Below are 25,221 nucleotides of genomic sequence, written 5' to 3'. Positions count from 1 at the left end.
TATACTTTTTTTTTTGCCAAGTTTGAATGTGTTTAAGATGAAAAATGACCAAAATGGCTTGTAATTAAGGTATATTTGTACTTGTTAGGGAACACAAAAATAAATTACACGATAAAAGATGTCAACTCATGATATTCCAGTCAATTTCTCCAATCTATTTGAACCAAAGAGGATACCTCAAACACAAGCGCAAAAAAGAAAGAGGAGCAGACAACAACTATAAACACCAACAAATGAATATGACAATACAAAAATAATCAAATCCAAGAGATGCCAAATTTACGTGAAAAAAACCTTATTACCTGTATCATAAAGTATGTATAACATGATAAATAGGAGTTTATACTGGTTGAACTGTTTTAAAATATTACTTGTATTATGAAGTGTCATACCAAACAATACACAGCTCTTCTCAATTTCCCTGGGAACACAAATGTAAAACATACCAAGACAGTTGCAGCAACAAACTAAACATAACATGGCTGATCAGGTTTCTATTTGCTAAAATGTGGAGCAAATTGAGGTACAAACTGCTCCGCGATCTGGTGGAGATGGTCTAACTCCCCATGAAGAAGACGCAAGACCTGCATTTATGTTTGCAACCGGTTAGTTCATCACTTTGAGTATAATGACAAGGAAGATATGCTATCCATACTCAGTAAGCAAGATTTGTGTGGTTACATCAGGTTACTTTTCGTTACCAAAATTAAGTTGTTTTATGTTGCAGGATTTTACAGGCCATGGAAAATGGCCCGAACATTAGTTCTTGGTCAGTTTATCACCAAATCGATATGATAGGTTGAAACTATCTACATCTTGACGCTTTATGAGCAATAGGATGTTAGGCTGCACACTATCAAGAAGCAGAGAATGGAATGCAAATTGCTAGGAAGTAATAAAGATGAAAATTCCAGCCCATCCATCCAAAGTGGATTGACTTCTGATTTCTGATGTTAAAATATATCACTATTGTGTTATATACTACTGCATCACAGCTATAACATTGACTGTATTTCAGTTGAAGAATCCTTTGTTTACGCTTCTTTAGAGTTGCATAAGAGAAAATTATGAAGAGAATACAGATGGACTGGTATACATGAAGCTTCAAAACGAAAAGAAAAAGATTTTGGACATGGATCAGGAGGCTGATGATATATTCAGTGTTCTTCTATTAATTAGCAGTTAATAACAAATTAACTTCATCAATTGCAAAATTTACCTCTCCCATTGATGGCCGCAGTTCAGGGTCATTCTGCACACACAAGAAAGCTGTTCTAGCCATGTGGTACACTTCAAATGTGTCATAAGAGTCGCCTATGCGAGGATCAATGATCTCATGCAATGCAAGCCTTTCAATGAGGGGAATTGCCTGAAAATGCAAAAGAGAAACTTCCACTAAAATTACACTGAATTTTTTAAAATGAGAAAGTTCACTAAACTAGCTAGATCTTTGAAAGGAATCACATTTGGCTGTGATGCCAAGTAAAAAGCCCATAGACACACCCATTGCCTAAGGGAATGATGGCTGTCCTCTCTCATTGCATCTATGGCTTTGCGTCCGGACATTAGTTGTATAAGAACAATGCCAAATGCGTAGGCATCTGTTCTGACAGACACAATGCCGTTCTCAGCATATTCAGGAGCGAGATATCTGCATGAAGCAAGAGAAGCTTTTGGTGAATAGCTGATAAAAGGTTTCATCTATTGACAGTAGAACATTCTGCGTAGCCAATGAATAATAGGACTTGCTCACACCCCAATGTGCCAAGTATCCTTGTGTATATATCATCGTCATTTGTCTTCCACTTAGCCAGGCCAAAGTCACCTAGCTATGAGAAACAAAAACAAACAGAGTCATCCATAACATTAGCTTCCCAATTGTTTTTATTCAGGTCACTGTCCAGCTTGGAGGACCAGAAGCAGAGGGGTGGGCGAGAGGGGGAACAAATGTGGTAACTCAAAAGTATATGTTCATTCTAGTTAGTCCAACCATTGGAACAGTCTATGTGTTTGAATCAAAATGTGTAGATTTACCATGGGAACATAGTCATGAGTGAGAAGTATATTGCTCGGCCTCAGGTCACGATGAATAATTGGACCTCCACGGCATTCTTCATGAAGAAAGCGCAAGCCCTTTGCAGTGCCAATGGCAATGGCATATCTGCGGTGCCACTCAAGAATATTCTCGGTATTCTCTGTCAAGATATTAATCCAAATTAACTTTTTATCTTGAGCTTTAGGTTGTTGGAGCAATGTTTGAGTATCATAATTATACGTACCGAATAAGTGCCACTCAAGAGAATTATTGCAGATGTATTCATAGACCAAGATGTTAACATTTTCCTTGCAGCAATAACCCAAAAGCATCACAATGTTTTTGTGACGTGCAAAGCTCAAAACATAAACTTCAGAATGAAACTCAGAAAATCCTTGTGTGCTTGCTTCCTTCCGCACCTTTGCAGCAATGACCTGACCGTCTTTTAACCGACCTTTGTATACATGACCATATCCACCTTCTCCAAGCAAGTTATCCTTTGAAAAATCATCTGTTGCCAGCTGTATTTCTGAGAAACTGAATCTCATTGAATCCTTGATGTATAGTTCTGTCTTTGCTCCACAAGTGATGCAAAGAAATGGTGTATTAGAGGATCTCCATGATGTAAGTGGTCTTCGTTCTTTCTGGAAAACAGGAGGGATTGGATGCTTCATATCTCCTCTAGCAGACCTATCTGTTCAAATTATCAAACATTTAAAGAAGGAAGGACAGATAACTATTCCCTACTTTGTATCAAATCCCTTACAATTTAAAACTAGAGATTGTAACATCATTACAGATCTATATAACTCAACTAGTTTTATGAACACCAAAAGCAGACAAAGTCTGTTTTGGAATCACGGAAACTGTAAGGAAAGGTATTTCTAAGGAGTCCTCTGCTGACTTCTTCCTCACCTATGGTGAGAAGGAATCCAATCTACAAAAGGACAACATACATTCAGAAAACAGAAGTTTCTTAAAATCATGAAAACTGAAATGGAAACTATTGTCAATAATTGCTCTTCTGATCTCTCCTTCCTATGTAGAATAGGATTCCAATCAGAAAAGGAGAACAAACCCTCAAAGTTGGATGACAATACACTTCCGCAACTTAAAGTATCACACAAAAAACAACAAAAATAACATACCTAGTGTAATCCCACAAGTGGGGTCTAGGAAGGGAATAGCTGCATTTATTTTTAAGATTATCATCATGCTACCTCACCTGATCTTTCTTGCATAGAATTGAAACTAAGATCTTCATGTGAAGTGCTATGCTCCAGTTGATTATATACCACCAGTTCATTCTCTGGTATTTCGGAGCTTTCCACAGAACCTGAATAGTTGATTGAAACAACAGACTGCTCCGTGTTCTCTACAGTTGGAGGGGGTGCCAAGGGTACTTGTTTGGACATAGAAAAGTATAACTTATGCTCTATGTTGTCAGCATCAACTATGGAATAAGGTCTCACAACCTTGACGAATAAATTATCACCAATTAATGCAACTTTGCAAGGTATGTGTTTAAGGTAATACGTCAAATCCCGCCTGAGGTGCCTGTAAGGGTTTAATCTTGTCAATATTAGAGAATAAAAAAATGTCAAGTCAAATAAACATGGGGTTCTATCAGAAATATAGAGTCAGATAAACATAAAATTGGTAAATAAAAAATTAATTCAAGTGGCTTAATAAGATGGAAACTTCCTTGTAACAACTACAAAATGCTCATGGTTTTTCATGGATATAAAGTTGGAAGGAAATGATGATCTATCCAAGAGACTCAATTATCAAGGATAAGTACAAACTTTCTAGTAATAAGTGCAAAAGACATGGTTTTTCTTGAGTCAAATAAGAGAAATGTTGCAAGACATTGTTCCACCTTTGATAAAATTATAGAGCTTTAGATTTATGTGTTTCTGTTTGTATCAGACAGTTCAGAAGTGCAAAAATTGACATCCTGAACACTAATATGGAACAAACAGACTCTTTATGCTGAGAAGAAGTGTTTCAACTAAGCTCTAATTAATTGCGGCAAGACCTTATTGTACATGCATGCATATCATGGATTTGATGTAGTTTCTAAAAGTACAATAGCTTAATTTTGCTGTTATCTTCATGAAATCAAAATGTTTATGATCGCATCAGTGAGTTGAGGGACTAGTTTCATGGACTTAAAAAGTATCTCTCATGTTCCTTCCCTTTCAATTAGACCAAACTATAAGAAAGTATTTAAATTAATAACTTCCCTTTTCTCTTCTTCCAACAAAGAAGCAAAATATCTTCCAATAGAAGCCTGATTTTCAAACCACCATAGGAAACACAATATATTGCAATCACACAATATTAATCATCTATGCAAACATTAAACATAATAGTATATATAGATTAAAATCCCCATTTTACATAATGGATGGTGAGTTTGTTTTTTATTTACAAATCAGAACTATGGCTAACAGGTAGAGACTTATCCATGCATTTGTAATGAGAAAAAAGTAGACAGACAGGGTAAACGAAGGGGGAGCATCTTGTGATGAAAGCAATGTAGAAGAATAAAGAACTCTAAACAAGGGTCCATGCAAATTCCCTGAAGATCCATTAGTATCTCTTAACTAGTGGAGGACCAAAATCAAAGCTACTCATCAAACAATCGAACAAAATGCAGTTGAAATAGTTCCTTCAATGAAAATATCAGTTCTTAAAAGAAGAGTTAAAAATCTTATCTGAGCAAAGATTTTCTGTTTGCTTAATAATAATTAAGGTTCCAACTTTAAGTTTTGGCGAATAGAAAAAGATATATTTATTTACTTATTCGGATAATAAAATGGCCTCACGATGCATGGATAGATTCCTTTTCTATGGACCAACCACATTGTAATGTTGTGACAAAAGATGGTAGCAACACTGAGACCAGAAACTCTTTGCTCTTTGCCATGTTTATTTCTTCATCTTGTTTAAAAGCCTTTAGAAAGTGGAGCTTTTTATGTAGCCATGGTTTTCTAGTGCATTTCGTCACTAATTCATTGTTGCCTCAAGTCTTAGTATAACTCAGCTCCCAAAGATAGAGACAATATGCAAACTACAGCAACAGGAATTACCATGGTCACATCAGAGAACATACCTATCTAACACAACACATGTTGTATTGATAGTTGTAACCTCTTGTACAACCACCTTCCTTACTGGAGTCCCAGCAGTAATTTTGACTTCAATGTCGACCTAAGCACAGTTTATAATAATTTGTATTAAGAGAAAAATTAAAAGGGAGATAGAAATATATAAGAAATAAAATGATTGCTTTAGAAAGCAACATATTGAGATGAGATAGCTAGAAAGACGAGCAAAAGAATAGCTTGGGCATTCAATTAAAATGCCACTCCATCCGGGTGATAGACCCTTCACTTGCCTCCACGATGACTATAGTCTACTACTCTCTCTCTTGACTAGTTGGTACAAAGTGGATGTTTTTCATAGCTTAGGTCATGCAAATGCTTCTTAGGTAAGAAGGCCATTCAAGGAAAATCCTGGAATTCCTAGATATTCCGCCTGGATGGATAAAAATACAATCTATATAAAGCCCAAGTATATAGGGGAGACAGTGTCCACCTAGTGCCAGTTAAATTATATAAGGAAAACGGGACTTAAATGAAAGTGCAAAAGGAATGTTAATCATTGCTTCATCAACATATAAAGTGGAGTCAACATGATACAAATAACAGTCCAGCCTTGATTCAGCCTGTAGGATTTATGAACCTTGAAGTCTCTTGTGATATATATTAAAGTAACTGAAATAAAGGAAGGGATGGTAGCAGAAATAGAAAGATGTTCATGATCCCATATACAATTTAAGAATATAAAAAAGAAAGTTGTCAAGAAGAAACCAGAATATATATTTATCGTAGCCCCCTATCCTGATTAAATAAGACAATATTTAAAAAGCAGTTTCTAAACCAAGTTTGAATACTTAAGGGAATTGTAATTTTATTCCTATAGTGAACATTTGAAAATTACTTTTTCAAAAGCAAATCTGTCCTGCATCCGATAATTTTTTACATTTTTGTTGAATATGCTACCATACTGATTTGAACTAACTCAAATATACTGTATTGAAGCACATCAGATCCAACCCACATGCCCCCAGTCCCCAGAGAAGCAAACTTGCTACACCAGTGGGTCTTAAAAATTTCCAGGATTTCATGCGTATGACTTCTGTGGATACTTCTAGCCACATTTCTAAGATATATCAATTAATAGTTTCTTCCAGTACAGAACTATTATGAGGATCAAGTGTATACATTACCCCTTCACCTTCACAGTCTTGGGCACTTTGCATGAGCATGTTCACATATGCATCAATCTTCTTTGTTACTTCTTTTTCGATCTCACGTTTATGAGTTCCAAACATGGACAGTGGCTCTGCTTCCATTTGATAACCCACTGTGCACAAAAATGGGTTAGGAAACCATACTGTAGGCATGCATAATACTACACAAGATAAGTAGTCAGCTAAAGACAGTGGTCAATCGCACATCTAACCGGTCAGGTAATACTGGAATACCACAGTTCCACATTTACCATAAAAATGGCATAATATAGAAATTACATATTCTTTGTACACACTTCAACAACCACAGGAAAGCAGAACCGCTCAAAATATAGCACTACTGAAGTTATAAACTGTCAAGAACCAAAATATGGCTCCTTAGTAAAGTGACCTTTTATCACAACTTAGCCGCAATATAAAAAAATAATCCTTGATGACTAAAACCATTCTATTTTAACCCATTAATTATCAAAAGGGAAAGTTAATCTGGTTAATGGGAATGGTGAAAATTGAAAGCCGCTATAACACATTAAAAAGCAACAAGAAAGAGTAAAAAATGACTAAAAATATATCCTTGTTTACTTGTAATGGAACTAACTGATAAGTGAAGAAAGTAGAAATTTATTGTTCATTAGTTTCTAAAGTGTGCAGGACACTAAAAGCAAGCTTAAACATAATAAGCTACATCAACATCTTACTCTTATCTAATTTGTGAAAAAACTCTATATGGAGAAAATAGCATCTAATAGGTCAAAGTGCAACCTCACAGAAAGCATAATACATCTCCATATAAGCTTAAAACGGAAAACAAATTTGTTCTTCCACATGTTTAATCATCGCCTCGATTTGGGTCCATTCACTTTAATTGAACATATAAAAGTTTAGGCCAATATAATGATTTCAAAAGTTTGAGTTGAGCCTAAAGTTGGATCATATTGTTCGGAGGACTCATCATCATCTGTAGAGTTATGAAATACAAATACCACAGGAATAGAAAACTATAACCTTACTAATCAAGTAAAACTTGTCAAATACAACCCTCTAATCATGGATTCAAAGGTAGCTACAATTGGTAAGATTTTCCTCTTCAACATAAGGAAATGAAATCACAACTATAAGAGTTGCTGTCACAAAATTTAGTCAAAGATGACTAAAACGTTGTATCGCCATCCAACTTGAGCACTAAAAGCAACAATCATCAAATAGAAAAATGAGATAATTGCATCAAAAAGTGAGGCAAGACACTCACTAGGATGAAGATATTTATGCAAAACCCCAAGCACAATAATGGTATCGCCCGCATGAAGGATGTTACCCTGTGATCTGATCTCATCAGTAATGCGCTTGATTTCCTGCTCAGGGTGATCCCTGGTTGCATCTAAAGCTATAACAATACGACCCGTTATGAGACTATCAACATCTGTATGACTATTATTGTTACCCATAGATGATGCCATTTCTTGCAATTCAAATTTCCCAACAAAACAAACACACAAAAATAGCCCTTCAAAAAACGAAAGATATAAAAAATGTCAAGCACCAATTAGGGTTTACTTCTTTGGCAAATTCAAAAGTACACTCAATTGATGAAACTCAAGCACATATTTATAAAGGACTTGAAGCTGCAGGTAAAGTAAAATAATCAAATTTTGTGCCAATAAGATTGTTCGATAATGAAATCCTTTTAAATTTGTTGAAACGATTGGAGTTTAGAAAATTGTTCGTCTCAGCACCCAAAAAGAGTGATTGAGGGGAATAATTAGAGTATATTCTGAAGGGATATTCTTGCATATTTTTCTGGCGGGAAATGGAACGGCCGGCCATGGCGGAGCAAGGAAGAAGAAATTGTGCGAAAAATAGCAACAAGACAAGGAAACACTGTATCCAATTTGGCTGGGCATTTCTTGTATCACCTATTCACCAACATTTTTCATTTTCATCTGAAACTCCGATGAAACAAATCATCAATATTCGTATATACCATTACTTCTTCATTCAAAAGCTTTGCAAAATTTGAAAAATCATTGCATTGATTCAACTTCACAATTCATAAACTTCAAATTCAAAACTCATAAATTTTAAATCTTAAATCCAGTACAAATTCCTTAGCTAATTGTGGAAAAAATGGACTTCACATTGTTTAATTTGATCTTATATTATATTTTGGAAGTACTCTTAAAGGTGATACACATAGTTCAACTTAATTAAAATGGTTATTGGAAGAACTGTGTTAGCAGGTCATATCTTTCTCATTTATGTACAAGGCATTGCATCATTACAGATCGAACGAATATACAGGTACACTTTCCTACTGAATTATATTCTTCATCTTCTATCTTTTCATGCTAACCTCCTGTCCAGCTCCTAGAAACTCTGATTCTATCGTGAATTCTTGCCCTTTAGGTAACAAATTGCAACATTAAAGGTGCAAGTGGCGGATTTTATACAGGAGAATGTTGCACTAATAATCAAAACCACTGTCATAAAGTAATTTTTCAACTCTTTTATTACAACTTTACTAGAATTTTTCCTAATACCAACGGTTCATCAATTGCCAAAAAAGCAATGTTTAAACATTATAGGTTTTCAGCTGAAGGGAATCCAATTGAATTGGTAGTATTTTTTCCAAGTCACCTCTATTGTTGAGTGCAAGCAAAGCCCCTTATATTTTTCACTTGATGAAATATTCATAGAATTTATTCTTATTTTTTGTAGTCACTTATTTGCTCCGAATACGTTTAATTTCTGTGGATGAATGCCAAGAGATGATGAAAAAAACTGAAGCAAATTTGATGAAGAACTGAAAGTCACTAATTTCTACCCAAAAAAAAGGGTAACTATTCCATGTTATGCATGTCTGCTGTGTGAAACAAATACAGTTCTAACAGTTTTTCACCCCAGCAGGCAATAGTAAGTATCGAATTTAATCGCCCTAGTTGATGACAGATACAAATGAATTTGAGTTCAGAATATAGCAAAACTATCAGTTACCAAAAATTAATTATGACAACGGCAACAATATTCTGAAACAGAGGAAGTTGAATCTCCAGATATTACAAAATTCTGGATGGGACTTTAATGGATAGGGAAGGGGGTTCGAGCTGGTGTAGGAGAATAATTTACAAAATTTCACTAATAGGCACCCTCCAAAACCTGTTTGGGACCCAGGTGAGTTGATCGACTGACTGGACTAAAAGGGCACCTTGTAAAGTTGTAACCCATCATCTAGAATAGGTTATCGCCCCTCTTGAGCTCCTGTTCCTTGTGCTACTGGGGATGTTAATTTTCAGCTCTGGGAAACACTTCATAAGTGGCTAATGTTTAAGGCTAGCATCATCGGTACAATTTATCGCCATCCAATCCTCTAGCATAGCCGGAGTCTAGCTCTGATATCAAAATACCTGAATATGCTACTGATGTCTTTTTTTTGAGATAATATGTTACTGATGTCAAAACTTCTCCGAGTAATGTGAGTGTTTGGCTCCTTATATCTAGAACAAACAATGATTGGAAGAGTGCAGCAGCCTGCCTGCAACCAATTATGTCAATCAGAACGAGGAACACTGATTAATTGCCCCCTCCATCCAATTTGTTTGCCGCACTTTGACTAAGCATAATTATTAAGAGAAACAGAAATATTTAGATATTTGTTGAAAAACATGTCCGTCATATTTTGACTTTCCATGCAGCAGAACGATACAAGAAGGAAAATTCTGTCCGGCAAAACATTTTGTGGTATTTCAAATGTACTAAAATGTTCACTCAAGGAAGGGAAACAACTTGTGGGACGTCTCAAAAGGAAAGTATCATAAGCACTTTTTGGACAGACAGATGTAACATATTTCCCAAAACAAATTTGGTTGTGCTATAATAATGATGAGTATGTTTCTGTATTGCATCTCCAGGAACTAAGCCATTAATGGCAAGTTACTCCCTCCTGCTAAGGTGAAGGTTGAGGAATAGTCACATGCTTACAACTCGGTGAGGCCAAAGGTTTAGTTTACCATCTTTATGTGGATTCCTAAGTTCACTGGGTCACTAGTCAAAGATGGTTTTTTGTTTGTCTTTTTATTTTTTTTTTAATTTTGTTGCTTTTCTTGGGCTCATCTTTTAAAGTGGTTCTTGTATGACACATTTAAAAAATTTCCAGTTGGAGGATTTTGGCCACAAGAGGATATAGATAATAAATCTAAGAACTCATCGTGTCAATTTCAGCTGCATACTGGGATATCTAGAAGCGAAAGAAACTGACATTTTTTGGGAAGCAAAGCAAAATAGAAGGGAGTTGCAAAAAGCTTAGTTTTGTAAAATGTTACCTTCTGTGAACTGTATACAGTTTCATGATGTCCATGGGTAGAGTCCTTCCTATAATATTTTAGGCCATTTTAAGTTAAACAGTCGGCATGCCCCTTGCTTTTTCTTAGAAAAAAGTCAACAGTAGGCATGCATTTAATATCCTATAGTCAAGTTTAAGAAATGTAAAGGAGTTGGGATGTCCGCTCTTAGCTTTTGATAAAGCAATAGCCCACCTTCTTTATTTTGATCTTTGCTTTTAGTGAACAGGTCAGGCTCTACACCTAACACCCCACCCCCTTTCAGGTTCAATAATGCTCATTTATTTTTATTTTAAATGGGGCAAGCATAATGCAAGCTTTACCAGCCAACCCGATCTGACCTTCGAACTCAGGTAATCAGAAATGATGTTACATCCTCATGGATTGAAGCAGACAAAATAAAGCCATAGCTGCACCATATATGTCGTTCAGAGACTAGTGGCAAAACCTGTATCGGATACTTGGATCTATAGGAAATGACTGGCCATCAGAAGTTTTGGCTTCTCCTCGTCTTCTTCAGTTTCTAGTGATACAGCAGCTTTCATTTCCTCGACCCTTTTATCCCATATGCCATCTATTAGCTTCCATGTTTCATCACTAACTATCTGGGTCTGCATAAAAGCATGAAATGACATCAATACATGAGTATTCATCATAAAGATCAATTAATAGAGCATCCATCATGCTTACCTCCATAGGTCGAGGTGCACCAAAAGTTGCAAATCCAACATTTCCAGGTGCAAACGTCACCCTCCCTGGAAGTGAAACTCCATGGACTCCCCACCGTCCAGCATATATAAGGGATCCATATTCATCGATGGGACTCACAGTAGGCTGACAAATGAAAAAACTTTAAAACTATAAATGCCATTACACGACAACAGGCAAGTAAAAGAGTACTATGTAAGAATCAACTGTAACCCACTGCAGGCCATGATAGTAGTTTGTTCATTGGTGATTTACCCCCCTGAATAATCTTAGTTTATATTCCATCAAGTAACTATTTTTGCATATATGCAGCAATAGGATTTGGCACTCAGGTGCAGCTTCCAAAGCTATCGAGAGCCATGATAATAGTAAGTTATATAATGGGAAAAGGAAATGGGTATTAGAAGGGGGGGAACAAGAAAAAGCCGCCTTAACTAAGAGCATCTGCAGTACACCCCCTCACCACCACTTCACAAACCTTCAACTTTCTAATCTCCCTACTTTCCCTGAATCACCACATTGCCCCATCCCCCTTTGAGTCTCCTCTCTTTGTTCCTGTCACTGTGCTAATCCTCACCCAACATCAATTGCAATTTAAATCTACTGAAAAAGGTGAGAAAATATGCTACCCAAAAAAAAGGGGAAGGGGTTGTGGCAATTGATCTAGTCACCTTGACAAATATATAGGATGCTAACAGCAGCAGAATGGTGAATCAAAACAAAAACAGCTACGATTAATCATAATAAGGTAGGTCAGATTGTGCTGTGCCACATAGCATTTTCCAAATGAACAGGTGTGCTAGTTCTCTTAAACGATGCAACGTGTAACCCAAGAGCCTGGACACAAGTCCAGGTGCGCACCCAGGTAAAGTGACTTACCTGAATGTTGAGCCATCTTATAACACTAAGAAGCATATAGAGAGAAGGATAACCTCTAGATGCAGACACCAAAGCTGTGAACGAGCAAAGGCAATCCGTCAAGAAAGGGGATTCATCCCCAAAGTTCTATTCTTTGATCAACCGAATTACCAGCTTTATCTCAAAAACCGCTCTAGTGAAGTGGTTCGTGAAGGTTAAATCAGACTAGTCAATCAAGAGAGGGGAAAAGGCAAGAAGCGAAAATCCTACTCTCTTTATTGGGAAAAAAGGCAAGAAGTGGTTGCCTGTATGCCTCAGACAGAAAACAGAATGGCATTTTCTGAGGAACCGGTGTTTGAGATCTCTAAACATGCAACATGTTTCCCAATCCCAAGAGTTTCGATACAAAAGCAGTTATGCCAAATCTACTCCAAAGACTGCCAAACCGTAATCCTCCAAAATATTTTATTAATGAAATAAGCAGGCTCATCTTAATTTTTTTCCTTATCTTCGGGAGGGAAGAGAAGAGAATAAAATTGTATTAGTCTTTCCTCAATTATGTCAATAATAAACACTGGAAAGAGAAGTAAAGAATCACCTGAGGACTTTTAGGTGAGCTTTTGTAAATGCTCCAAATTTCATCGGCTTTGATCTCTCCCTTCTCAAGTAACACATCTGATCAACAGACACACAAGCATAAGCCAATCAACGATAAGTGGCCAATACCAGTTGCACAATTTTACAAGTCTTACTCATGGACTCGGCGCCAATAAAGGGAAGACAATACTTAAAGTGACTAGACAATCAAGGTTAACTAACTTTACCTGTAATTGTCTCTACAGCATCGTGGTTCTCCTTTACAATAGATAAGCATTTCTCCACGGCATATCGCATGTACTCATCTCTTAGTGCTTCAATTTTAGCAGGGAGCTGCAAAACACAATAACTTGTATTAAAAATTAGATGTTTATTAGATTTAACATTTACAAGATCTAGTATATACTGACATTTGGTAAGAGATCTCTCTGGTATCTGTAATAAGCCTTTCCCAAGGCAGTCAACCCTGTCTGCAGTATCAAAAATTCTGCAAGCCTGGAAGCTTCTAAAGTTGCTTTTGCAGAGATCCAGCATAGATTGTCAACTCCAAACATTTCTTCCTCAATTACTCTGGCTACAGATTCAATCTATCAGTGTCCCATGTGAAAGAATCAAACCAAGAAAAGGAGGAAAAAACAAAGATACAAAAAGAGTGGCCTTTTAAGCAGATTGATATTGTACACATAAGGGGTATTTCCATGGGTTTGCCTTGGCATCATGTTCATGCCATTGTATTGAATCTACATTGTCTAACAGTGCATATTCTCTCAAAGCAAATACCAAACCCAAGGGGATCATGAATAAACAAGAGAACAAGTACAGCTAAAACTGCAGTCTAATATCCAGAAGTCTCCTTTATATTAGTGACTTACCGATTTGAAACACATACTTTGGAAAAACGTCATTTCACTATATGAGACATACAAGTCTAGTCTAGTATATAACAAGGTAGATACTCAAATTTGTGTCAACTATCAGAGTATTAGACTTATGGATCATATTATGCAATTTTGAAAAAAAAAAACAATAATAAAGCATAGATTTAGGACTCATTTATTTGCACTTAACAAGAGTCTGAATCTGAATTATTCAGATCTCAGCCCATTAAGCACATTTGTTTATTTGAAGTATATATCATTGTTCACTTTAAATATCATTGTGCACTTAACTGTCTTATAGTAAATATCATTGTTGGATATGAACAGTGAAGACGAGAAACAGAGATTTCAAACATAAGATCCATAGGACAAATTCACGTCAAGTGTTTATAGAACAGAAATATTGAACTGAAATACTATTTTATTTCCCACTTACGAGCACATGCATGGACTATTGAGTTCACATAATCTGCTTTCCTTTTAAACACTCTGCCTCCAATCTCCATGAATTGCATATTGGGGTGACTACGAATGGATTTGATATCCGTCTGTCATTATATCGAAACCAATTGGCACAAATGTGAGCAAGTCACAAATTTAAGAAATACTAAGATTGACTAATATGATTATGATATTTATAGGAAAACAACCTCAGTGAATGGTCGGTAGGGATCTGGAAGGTAACAAGCAAGAACTGCAACAGCAGCTTCTCTGTAAGCTAGTCTTAGTGTTAACTCCTCAGGGACCTCAGTACTATCTTCTTGACCCGTTTCAAATGTGCCTTTTTGCTGTAATATTAAATGATATAACATGAACATAATGTACTAAATCAAACATACAACAGATGCTGCATATCTCAATTTTTAGCACCTACCCTCTTTAATGCCTCAAGGAGTTCATCTCGTCCTATATAGTCCAAGTCTTTCCTTGCGGTCAAAATTCCAGCTTCATTCCTGCACAGGAGGAGGTGTGAGCTAGTCCCCCCAAATGCAATCAAAAGGAACTATAGTTGAGGATTATGTACAATATATTTTGAAGTTCAGCTCCAGTAAAATCTTCTGTTTGCTCTGCAATTTCCTGCAATAGAGTGTCCTTTTCCCCTTCTGACCGGAAAAATTTGTTCCGAGCATGCACCTGAGAGAATTGAAATGAGAATCAAAACAAAACATACTGACACAAAAACTCCAGACAATCTTCAAAAGATTAACAGATGTCAATCACTAGTGTGCAGCGACACATACCTTCAATATGGCCAATCTACCGTCTTTTGAGGGCAAACCAACCCTAATAATCTTGTCAAAACGACCCTTCCGTAGCAAGGCAGGATCAAGAATATCCAATCTATTGGTTGCACCAATAACTAAGACCTGATAACCCAGGATTAACAGCAAACCTAAGAAGCTCTCATAACTTCTTTACGGGAAACCATCATCTTAACTACAATGTACCTGTGATGTTGACACTTTAAATCCATCCATTTCTGTCAGTATCTGAAGAAGCCCTTGTTCCCTCTCTGCACCACCCTAAGAAAAAAAATACATGTTGTTTACTGTATAAAGTTATTCCAGTACAGCCCATATGTATATTTATTAATGAAATTAGTGAGGGAACCAGCTGAAACATTGGAGAAGCACTCTAGAGAAAAAGGATTTTAGTATTAGAAGTAATACAGAATATACACATTCTAGATTTAGCTACCCAAAACAAGAATGACATTGAAATGAGATTAGACGGGATTGATACCTAAATTTAGACAATTCAGATATCTAAAACTCGGTATTCTGGGCGAACAGTATAACAGATAAGATAGAATGGCTGAATAGAAGGGTGCAACAGGAAGATATTTATGCCGGTGAAAGGCAAATTTTGTAAAAGAATTGTGAGACCTGCAATTCTACGTAGATTTCCAAATATGCTGGTCCATAAGTATGACATTATGATTATTAAAAAGTGTTAAGAACGAGATGAGATACACCTAAAGTCATGTGAAATGTTGTTTGCCAACAATGTCAGTGTCCATGCAACCTATAGAAAAACTTACAATATAGGCAAAAGATCTTTATAAGCGATATCAACTTGTTGGGATTAAGGCATAGTAGTGTTGATACACTTACATCAAGTCTAGTGTTGGTCAAGACTCCAGTCTTTTTAGATTGTTTAGAGGAGAACTGTATGTTGGTAATGCAGATAACCTCCAGCGTCAGGAAACCCCTAATTTATATGTAAAGATAAGTTATTGAAAGGAAACAGCTCCAATGGAGCAGACCTATTTCCAAATCCAACTAGTTCGGGAGTGAATTACGGTTACTGTTGTTGTAGTAGTGATAATGTCTCCAACAAATTATTTAATATTGCATTTGTCGATACAAAAATGGTGAATAATAGCCGAAGTAAAGAAGATCATCAAATTTACAAAGGAGCACCTGAAAACAAACTCTCCACTAGATGTGCTGAAGTTAATCTACGTCCCTTAATTTAAACCCTTGCCCCCAAAAACTCACCCTCTCTTTCTTTCCTTTCCGGTTTGTTGGTTGTATGGGTTTCAAACTAAAGTACAGAATAACATGTAGGAACAGAGATAGAAGAAGGGTATGGAAACATATGCAATTGGGTGTAGACTTAAGATTGCATGCATCCAAGTTACATATGAACTTAAACTTCTTTTCATACAATAATTACCAGCGAAGAGTAATACCTCAAAACCGAAAATTGCTTCTGGGAGAATAATTTCAGATATGCAAAATGAAAAAAAAAGAATAATATGTGTATCATACCCCACCAATATCTGGTCCACCACGTTTGCTGCCAATTGCGTCTATCTCGTCAATGAAAATAATAGAAGGAGCAAATGACCTAGCACTGGAAAAGAGATCCTTCACACGTGAAGCAGCCACACCAACAAACATCTGCATAGATGTGAAAGGTTAGAAGCTAGAAATGCTGCCAAACTAAAGAGAGAAATTCCTGAATCAAATATTGGAGTGCGAACATAGATAGTATCCACATATTATGGAAGTATAGAAGGTTAGGCTAAGGGCCTTAAGAAACATGCTTCTGTTCTTTTCTACTTCCTCCCACTAATTTTTCCTATCTTTGGTTACACAGTTGAAGGTTAGACTGTTAAGAGTATATTTCCTGAAGCCACCAACTCAGTTTGATAAGGAGAGCAAAAGATCCTGATTTTTTAGAGAATGGGTACATTATTTTGAGGACATGCTTGCTGCACCTCTATTACAGACAGACAAACAAGGAATTCTGACTAACAGAGCACACCCAAACTTCACCACACAAAGGAGAAGCAAAGATAACTGTCTACCTAAACATAGTGGCAAGGGATATAAAGAAGGTGGAAAATTCTATCACCATTTTTGGACCCACATGCACTTTGAAATCAGCAATTCAGTGGTCTCAAATATTACCATTTTCAATAATATCAAAGCCTAAGACTTCCGCATGAACAACACAAGGTGTATTTATTACAAAATAGAACGCAACACTCTCATGGAGATAGTAAGGAACTTGTACACAATATTCTAGTAAACAAGCTCTTCGGAATAGAAGACGATGGATCCACTAACCAATTCATCCACTTTAACCACCTCCTCTTTATACTCAAGGGAAGTGATCCTTCTCCTCCACATTTACTTCCACTTCTCAAATCCTTGCTCTTTACAATCCCCAACTAAGTAAATTGAGTGACCATCTCATCTTCAAGCTTAAACTATTAGAGAGAGCACACTTTTTATAACTCTATTATTATGTCCAACACGCCTCCTCACATTGTGCTAGATTCTTTTTCAAGGGCCAAAATACAAGGATAAAATCACTTTTTGAGCGGCAGAGAAATCTGAGCCATGATATCTTAGCTGATTTGATACCATGTTGAATTTTATAATCATCTTAATCTAGTATTTTGGGTTGGGCTTTCATACTTGGTCTACAACAATTATTAGAACCAATTGGAGGGAATGCATCATCATCTCCTTGTATAGTCTGGGACAACATCATAAGAGCTAACTTTTGAGGTTGATTATTTAAGCACAAGGTCCACTTTTTAACCATGAAATCAGAGCTAACAGAACTCGTTTTTACAGCCGCTTTCTACATTCATGTTCTATGGCACTTGACTAATCTCTCTCAATTTAGGCTCATCAAGCCAGTAGCTTTCTCTCTTCTTGTTCTATCGTTATAGCTTCTCTCTCTCAATACAGCCCATGGAGCTATTCTGGGCTTTTATATATATATCTCAATACAACCCATCAAGCCACTAAAACTGTTGCAGATACACTCATTAGCATGTTGAGCCTCATTTGTCTCCCTCTACTTCATATTCACTCCTACTGAGTCTCCTCTCTCTCTCTAACTTAAAAAATACTAGTAACAAAAAAAATTCTTTAGTACACGTGTGGGATGGAGTTAGACAATACACTTCTCCCTCATTGTTTGTGCAACGGTAGAAAATGTCCAAAGTCACTTCACCCTTAACCTAAAGGTTTTGGATTGGATGAACAAATACTTCCACACCAAACATATGTTGGCCGTTAGGTAAATTTTCCTAGAGACTGTACTGTAGAAAGTAAAGACAATGTTCACACATATTAGATGTTTTACATTTGCTAACTGATACATACCAAGACTGACACATAAGGTTATTATTTCTGAGGAGTTTTTGGACATTAACAATTGAATCATGCCCAGGGAGACCACAACATAGGGCTGGCCATCAGAGAATCATCCATATGCTTTACAAGAATCCATATTAGAGTATATCCCTGCTTTTGTGGGGAGCTAATATTGATTGTTGATGGTCCGCAATTCAGCATTGTAGCATAGCAAATATAGCACAGAAGGCAGGTAAATGTTTATGAAAAGTTTATTAGCAGGAAGGAATGACTTTAGACATTCAATCGAGCTGTGCTAAATTATAGCATCCAAAAAGATATCCCACAATGTTTCTTTCAGATCTAAAGGACCTATAGACAATAAGCTTAAACAAAATTGAAAAGTGAAATAAGGTTTATATATATATATAGGTTAATAAACAAAAACAAAGAAACAAATGAAAAAACTTGCAAGTGTTTACAAGAAATAAATACAGGTTCAAGAAACAGAAGCTAATGAAAACCTTGTTATCTTTTCTTATTCTTTTTTGAAATGGAAAGTAAAAAAACCTTGGTATCTTTAACAAGCAATTGTTTGAATCAGCAGGGAAATCAGGAAAATGTTACATCTGGTTTTGCCAAACATAACTGGAATGTAGCTTTCATTTTGGAGTTCATTATAGCAGATATAGTCATACATGCTGTGGTTAACCCTGTAAGTGGATGTTGTTGCCCAAAACAATAGTCAATTAAAGAAACTTTATTAATCTTGCAGCTGTTAGAATTTACTCTTCCATTTAAGTGTGTCGGAATTGCAAGTACTTCTCACCTCAACAAAATCAGTACCATTAGCAGCAAAAAAAGGTAATCCTGCTTCTCCAGCTATAGCTTTTGCCAGAAGTGTTTTGCCAGTTCCAGGAGGACCATGGAGAAGCACACCTTTTGGGCAATAAATCCCTTTGTCTTGAAACTCTTCTTCATTCCTCAATATTCGAACAATCTCTTGAAGTTCTCTCTTAATATATTCTTGGCCAGCAAAATCATCAAAAGTTATACCAGTCTTTTCTTCTGCTGATATGAATTTTGCACTGATGGCAGATGGTAAAAAGAAAATTAGATATGCACAGTGTTTTTTTATTTAAGTAATAAGATTTTATTGATGTTTGGGAAAAACAAACGCCCATATACAAGAGATATGCCAAAAAGTAGAAAATCTACAAAAACAAATGTTTTTTCTACAAAAGGCATTCAATCTTCTATACCTAAGGGGATCTCATGGGTGCACCAAAAAGCAGTAAGGGATGAGGGCTACTCCTCAACTAAACTAAATTTATCACCATCCCTTCAAAAGCTCTCCTATTTATTTCTCTCCACACAATCCACTAAGTGCTAATGGAGCTACGTTCCAAACCCTATGTCTTTTCCTCCGTCTGCCACAATTACAGCTGGTCAACATTGCTTTCAAAGTGACTGGCATCACCCATTGTACTCCAAACCATGCCAGAGTTTCCCACCATAATCTCGAGAGTCGAGACAGACCAGCAATGAAGAAGAAGATGGTTAACATGCCCAGGCCCTTGCACATAAAGCACCAACTGACATAAGAGAGTTTTCTCTTCCTTAAATTCTCGGTGTCATGATTACCCCCTCTAGCTACTAACCAAGTGAAAGAAAAATACACATCTCTTGGAATCACAGAAATCCAAATCAAACCATAAGGATAGTCAATCTCCTCCCTGGTCAACATCTTCTCTTCTTTTTACAAGGTAAATAATTTTATTAATATTTGGGGGAACCCTATATACAAGCCATACACCAAAAAAAGAGAACCTACACCAAAATATGGCTTTCAACAGAAGAGATCCAATCCTCTATACAAATTGGGACCTCGCAAGTACCAAAAAGAAACTAGGGACGAAACACTACTCTTCATTTTTACAATATCAAATTCCACGCCTTCAAAAGCCCTCATATTCCTCTCTTTCCAAATGACCCACATGATTGATAAGGGGGCAATGTACCAGGCCCTCGGGCTTTCTTTCCCCTTTTATGAGTCCAACTTTGCAAGGCCTCGTTCACTGTACCCGGCACGACCCATTGCATCTCAAACAAATTTAGGGCCACCCTCCATAACCGACTAGCCACCTTATAATGCAAAAATAGATGATCTACACTTTCACCTTCCCTTTTACACATGAAACACCAACTAATATAGATGACTCTCCTCTTTCTTAGATTCTCCGTTGTTAATAACACATCCCTTGCCGCCAACCATACAAAGAAACAAACCTTCCTTAGTGCTCTAGCGATCCAAATGGAGTCTTGGGGGTAAGTACCTTCCTCTCTCAGTAGCAACTTCTTATAAGAAGAGCTAACGGTGAATAAGCCATCACCACTCTCTTGCAACCTCCCTACATCCATTAAGTTGTTTGGTGTGTCTAGGCTATACAAAAGCTCTATCAATTGTGAAAGTCTTTCATCTCACAATGATTTAGGTTCCTTTTGAATCTTAAGTCGCAGTGGATAACACCCTCATGAGACCTACAAATTAGTTGGATTGTCATCTCTCGCTGGCCAGATTGACGATATAAATTAGGAAAGGCTTCCTTCAACTCGATCTCCTTANAAGCCATCACCGCTCTGTTGCAACCTCCCTACATCCATTAAGTTGTTTGGTGTGTCTAGGCTATACAAAAGCTCTATCAATTGTGAAATTCTTTCATCTCACAATGATTTAGGTTCCTTTTGAATCTTAAGTCGCAGTGGATAAACAAATTAGTTGAATTGTCATCTCTCGCTGGCCAGATTCACGATATAAATTAGGAAAGGCTTCCTTCAACTCGATCTCCTTACACCACCTATGTGTCCTCAAACTAATCCTACTTCCATCCCCCAACCTTGAAAGAGATATGTCCACAAAAATGTTCTCACCCCTTCATGATACTCCTCCACAAACCATACCTAAACAAAGTTACAATGTTTTTGATACTTGATCCACCATCCATTATACCATATTTATCCACTGCCCCCCTCCAAAGAGCATTCTCCTCCATCCCGAATCTCCATATCCTAACAAAGCTTTATTGTACATCCTGAAATCTTTCACTCCAAGCCCTCCCCATTTCTTTGGATATGCTAGCAAGACAGAAAGAAAGTATCCCAAAGACTTCAGACCCATTCCACCACCTATTTGCTATATCCACATAATCTAGTTCTCTGAGCTACATGTTCTTGAATCTAAACGGAATGCGCAAACCGCTCCTTCTACTCCCATCTAGCAAGATAAGCGTATGATCAGGTCAATCTAGGTAATGGGATTTGCAACACATTTGGGACCAACTCCTCTCAATCAGTGGATACCAAGAATCTAACAAGTCTAGATTTTGATGTGGAATCACCTGCTCTGGCCCAAGTAAAATTTGCCCCTGTCAAAGGAAGATCAATAAGATATTGGTTATCAACAAACTCTAAGGACTCCACCATCGCCCTAGAGATCACCCTTGCAATCCACTCTCTCCTCATGAAATCTTATAGTGTTAAAATCCCCTCCTAACACCCAAGGGACCTCCCACCCTATCATAATAGTGGATATCTCTTCCCACAAACTCTCTTTACTTCCCTCCCCCACCGGGCCGTAGACCCCCCTTCCCCCGAAGCATAGCTCCTCACCACTTCCTAAGATTTTACCCGCATATATACTCCCCTTACTTACCTCCATCACCTAATTTTCTGTCATCCCCAAAAACTTTGATATCCCATGCATTCCCTAATGCCGAAACCCAATCATATTTTGCCCATCCACCACCCACCTCAAGACTTCTCTTAAAGGCACCAAAGTCCCCCCCCCNCCTCCTCCCAAACTCCCTACTCCCATTTTAGTAATAGCTCTCTTATTGGGGTCATTCATCCCCCTCTCACATTCTAAGAAATAATTTTTACTTCTATAATCAACAACTTTACCCTCACACACATCCTCCCATCTCATGTACCCCCACTCTACTCCTACTCCTACATCTCCTCTTGAACACCAGTAGGTTAAAATTTACCCTCACCAGCAGTCCTCCAATCTCCTATACCCCCACTACTACTCCTACTCCTACCTCTCCTCTTGAACTCCAGCAAGTTACCTTCTTCCTTTTTATCCTTCCGCAAACTCCTTTCCTTACCCACCCTCATGTCAACAATCTCCTTTTCTCTAACCCCTTTTGCCTCTTCTTCAATGTCTCGAAGGAGTTCTAACACCCTACCCTCCTTCCCTTCAAAGACCACCCCCGAAAATTCCCCGAACTTCAAGTATTTCTCTCCCTCCCTACTAATCAAGCTTCTACCTTCCTCAAAACATGCTAATGGCAACACATCATCTTCCTGAACATCATAACAGCCATATTTAGTACCCAAAAACAGTTAACAGTTACCAAAAACATGACTAGCATCCCTTTCTCCCTTAGAAGAAGCAAAAATGGAGTTGGAACCAGTAAAACAGGTTCAAAATTCAGGATCTGAGATTTTCCAGCCGGACCCAAGACATTTTCCGGCTCCGGCGACCTCACCGGAGGTGAACCAACCCTAGAACCACTTCCATCCCGGTTTGCCCAGCAACCTAGAGTGGTCTTCACCCTTCGAAAAGTCGGAACAAGTTCCCTTCAGCCCTAGATTTACATAAACCAGCTTGCCGAAACTGGAATTCCGGTCACCTGGCCTTGTGAGAACTCCAGATCTAATGATCTACCAGCCCCCTGCTGCATGGCTGCTTCTCATAAAATGATTTGACATAAAAGTTTCTATTGTTCCCCAAACCCCATTCCCATACATCATGTCCCTTTGGTGAGCATCCTTGTTTATGCAACAACTCTAACAAACTTAGGAACTCCACCTCTTCTTATTTCCAAAAAATTTCTCCTAAACTGCAAATCCCAATAGCCTCCCCATCTTGTAATCTCCAAACTCGCTAGATTGTCATCCCCTTTCGGCTTGAATGCTATATAAGTTGGGGAATGCAATGTTCAAAGCATTATCCACGCACCACTTATACCTCCAAAATCTTACTCTCCTCCTATCCCCTACTCTAAATGCCACATTGTCGCTAAATTCTACCCTTGTGAACTAGACATACATATGAACTTTGAACTTGTGCCGCATTTCGGGTTTCTCACTTTCATAGAAAAGTTCAAAGTCATCAGGGAAATTGGTCCTAAAGGACAACTATACCTATCAAAACTCACAGTAAAACCCATCTGATTCAAAACATACATAATTTCAAGCTTTACAGTGACAAAGACGAAACTTGATAAAATGCGAGGAAAGGTATAAATCCAACTTCTCTAGAACTTACAAAATTGAAAGGAAGTTTACAGTCAATAAACATATAACAAGCAGTGAAAGTTTTCAATTACCGGCTTTTTCCTAATGAACCAAGGGCACGCTGCTTGAGTGGCTCTTTTATCTTTTTGGGAGGGCTACCCAAATCGCAAGGTATTAATTTTGAATAAATTGGTCTCATCTTATTATCAATCCAAATGTACAATAGAACTGAAAGTGCCAGCCGCATAGACCACACAACTGCTGTCGCGACAGTAGAATAAACTTCAGCAGGGATGTTATTCACATTATACACATCAACATTTACAAGTTGTTGATGCAACTTCCTCCAAACATCATTCCATCTATCTATTGGCATCCGGTCAACGACATGACGCTTGAAAACAATTTCCTTTTTAGTGTCCCCTCCTGAACGATTTGTTTTTCCATCCTTGTAATATGGAAGAATCACTACAAATAAACCGGAAACCAAATAAACAAACTTGGGAATGCGGTAAGATATCATCTATTAGATATTGCATAACTGATTCCTAGAGAAAAAACATCTTGATAAGTGATAACTAAGTTGATAAGGTTAGATATTGTCAGAAATTAACAATAGATTGTAACAATGACTTCCAAGCCTTTCAGTACCTAGAATTTTATCGGAGATCCCCAAAGGTACTAATACCTAGAATCATATTCTTTTAATTTGTAACCTTTTACCCAAATGCATGCACAATAGTTTAGTTGGGTGATTTGTCAATTTTCTTGGGAGGTGCAACCGTACAAGAAGTGCTCCAACCACACACACTTACCCAATTTTCACCATGTGTATTGGACGGAAAAGTTGTCTGCTACCTAGAAATAAATTCTTTTAATTTGTTATGATGCTCAATCGCAGGAAGACCTTCTATTGCTTAACATATGGTGTACAAAGCTCAATCAAGCATCATAACAAAATGAAAATAAGAAACACATAGAGAATAGTTAACCTGAAACTGTCTGTCCGTAGTTCGAATACTCCATAAACTGCACATTGTTTGCATTCAGAAGGTTTTGGAATTCACTGTAGTCTATCCTATGAGAATTTTCAGGATCCCACTCTGTCCCCTTCAGCTTTCCCTGCATGGCCAGCAATTTCCTACTCCATTCTGAAGCCAGCACAAGCTGCCTCTCTAATTGAACATTTGCCTTTCTTTCAAACTCCTCTAAATTATTTATCCTTTCACGCTCTGCCTCCTTCAGTTTCTGAGATCCCATTAAACAAATCATAGCATTAAAACTAATTTCCTGTATGTAACCTGAAGTAACAAGTCATAATTATTTAGTTGTTGTTAACCCTTAATTGTTTTACCACGTACTTCTAATCCGAATAATGCAAAATATGGTTATCTCAGGAATCATAATCATACTTGAGATTGTTCAATAAATTCCCATAAACAGATAAAAATTCTGCAACCAACTAGAGCATCCGGTAACCAAAAGGAAAAACTCTGTATGAAGTTCCATGGAATTCATTCAACAAAACAATTCATGCAATCTCCATCACCCTAATAGGATTCCTAAGTTAACTAATTGTTATAAGTAT

At 37.2% G+C, this 25,221-nt stretch overlaps 2 protein-coding genes across 6 annotated transcripts in view; both read right to left on the bottom strand.

Moving 5' to 3' along the window:
- LOC125855112 (probable inactive ATP-dependent zinc metalloprotease FTSHI 4, chloroplastic) overlaps positions 1 to 25,221 on the bottom strand; it is a 460,535-nt gene that overhangs the window by 434,806 nt on the left and 508 nt on the right. Inside the window, exons 2-17 of one of the 5 annotated variants that reach the window (XM_049534785.1) lie at positions 24,626 to 24,881; positions 23,726 to 24,101; positions 19,162 to 19,420; positions 16,506 to 16,637; positions 15,180 to 15,254; positions 14,973 to 15,098; positions 14,756 to 14,865; positions 14,606 to 14,684; positions 14,382 to 14,519; positions 14,168 to 14,279; positions 13,264 to 13,427; positions 13,081 to 13,186; positions 12,855 to 12,931; positions 11,381 to 11,524; positions 11,139 to 11,301; positions 9,369 to 9,963 (exon numbers count right to left, since the gene is read on the bottom strand). In XM_049534785.1, coding sequence (XP_049390742.1) covers positions 11,158 to 11,301; positions 11,381 to 11,524; positions 12,855 to 12,931; positions 13,081 to 13,186; positions 13,264 to 13,427; positions 14,168 to 14,279; positions 14,382 to 14,519; positions 14,606 to 14,684; positions 14,756 to 14,865; positions 14,973 to 15,098; positions 15,180 to 15,254; positions 16,506 to 16,637; positions 19,162 to 19,420; positions 23,726 to 24,101; positions 24,626 to 24,881 — 2,298 coding nt within the window. In that variant the 3' untranslated portion in view covers positions 9,369 to 9,963; positions 11,139 to 11,157. Of the gene's footprint in view, positions 1 to 9,368; positions 9,964 to 11,138; positions 11,302 to 11,380; positions 11,525 to 12,854; positions 12,932 to 13,080; positions 13,187 to 13,263; positions 13,428 to 14,167; positions 14,280 to 14,381; positions 14,520 to 14,605; positions 14,685 to 14,755; positions 14,866 to 14,972; positions 15,099 to 15,179; positions 15,255 to 16,505; positions 16,638 to 19,161; positions 19,421 to 23,725; positions 24,102 to 24,625; positions 24,882 to 25,221 lie in introns of those variants that run through there. The other 4 variants (XM_049534783.1, XM_049534784.1, XM_049534786.1 and 1 more) reach the window with 4 other exon arrangements.
- On the bottom strand, positions 429 to 7,910 carry LOC125855114 (receptor-like cytosolic serine/threonine-protein kinase RBK1). The gene is made up of 10 exons (XM_049534790.1): positions 7,606 to 7,910; positions 6,333 to 6,469; positions 5,154 to 5,251; positions 3,261 to 3,592; positions 2,280 to 2,729; positions 2,035 to 2,195; positions 1,756 to 1,829; positions 1,504 to 1,651; positions 1,220 to 1,369; positions 429 to 584 (listed from the first exon to the last, which is right to left on the bottom strand). The coding sequence occupies exons 1-10, from the start codon at positions 7,811 to 7,813 to the stop codon at positions 495 to 497; spliced, it is 1,848 nt and encodes a 615-aa protein (XP_049390747.1). The 5' UTR covers positions 7,814 to 7,910; the 3' UTR covers positions 429 to 494.

This window comes from Solanum stenotomum, chromosome 2, assembly GCF_019186545.1.
Source record: "Solanum stenotomum isolate F172 chromosome 2, ASM1918654v1, whole genome shotgun sequence".
NCBI lineage: Eukaryota > Viridiplantae > Streptophyta > Magnoliopsida > Solanales > Solanaceae > Solanum > Solanum stenotomum.
Note: the sequence above shows the minus strand (reverse complement) of the source record. Positions and strands in the feature narration are given on the sequence as shown.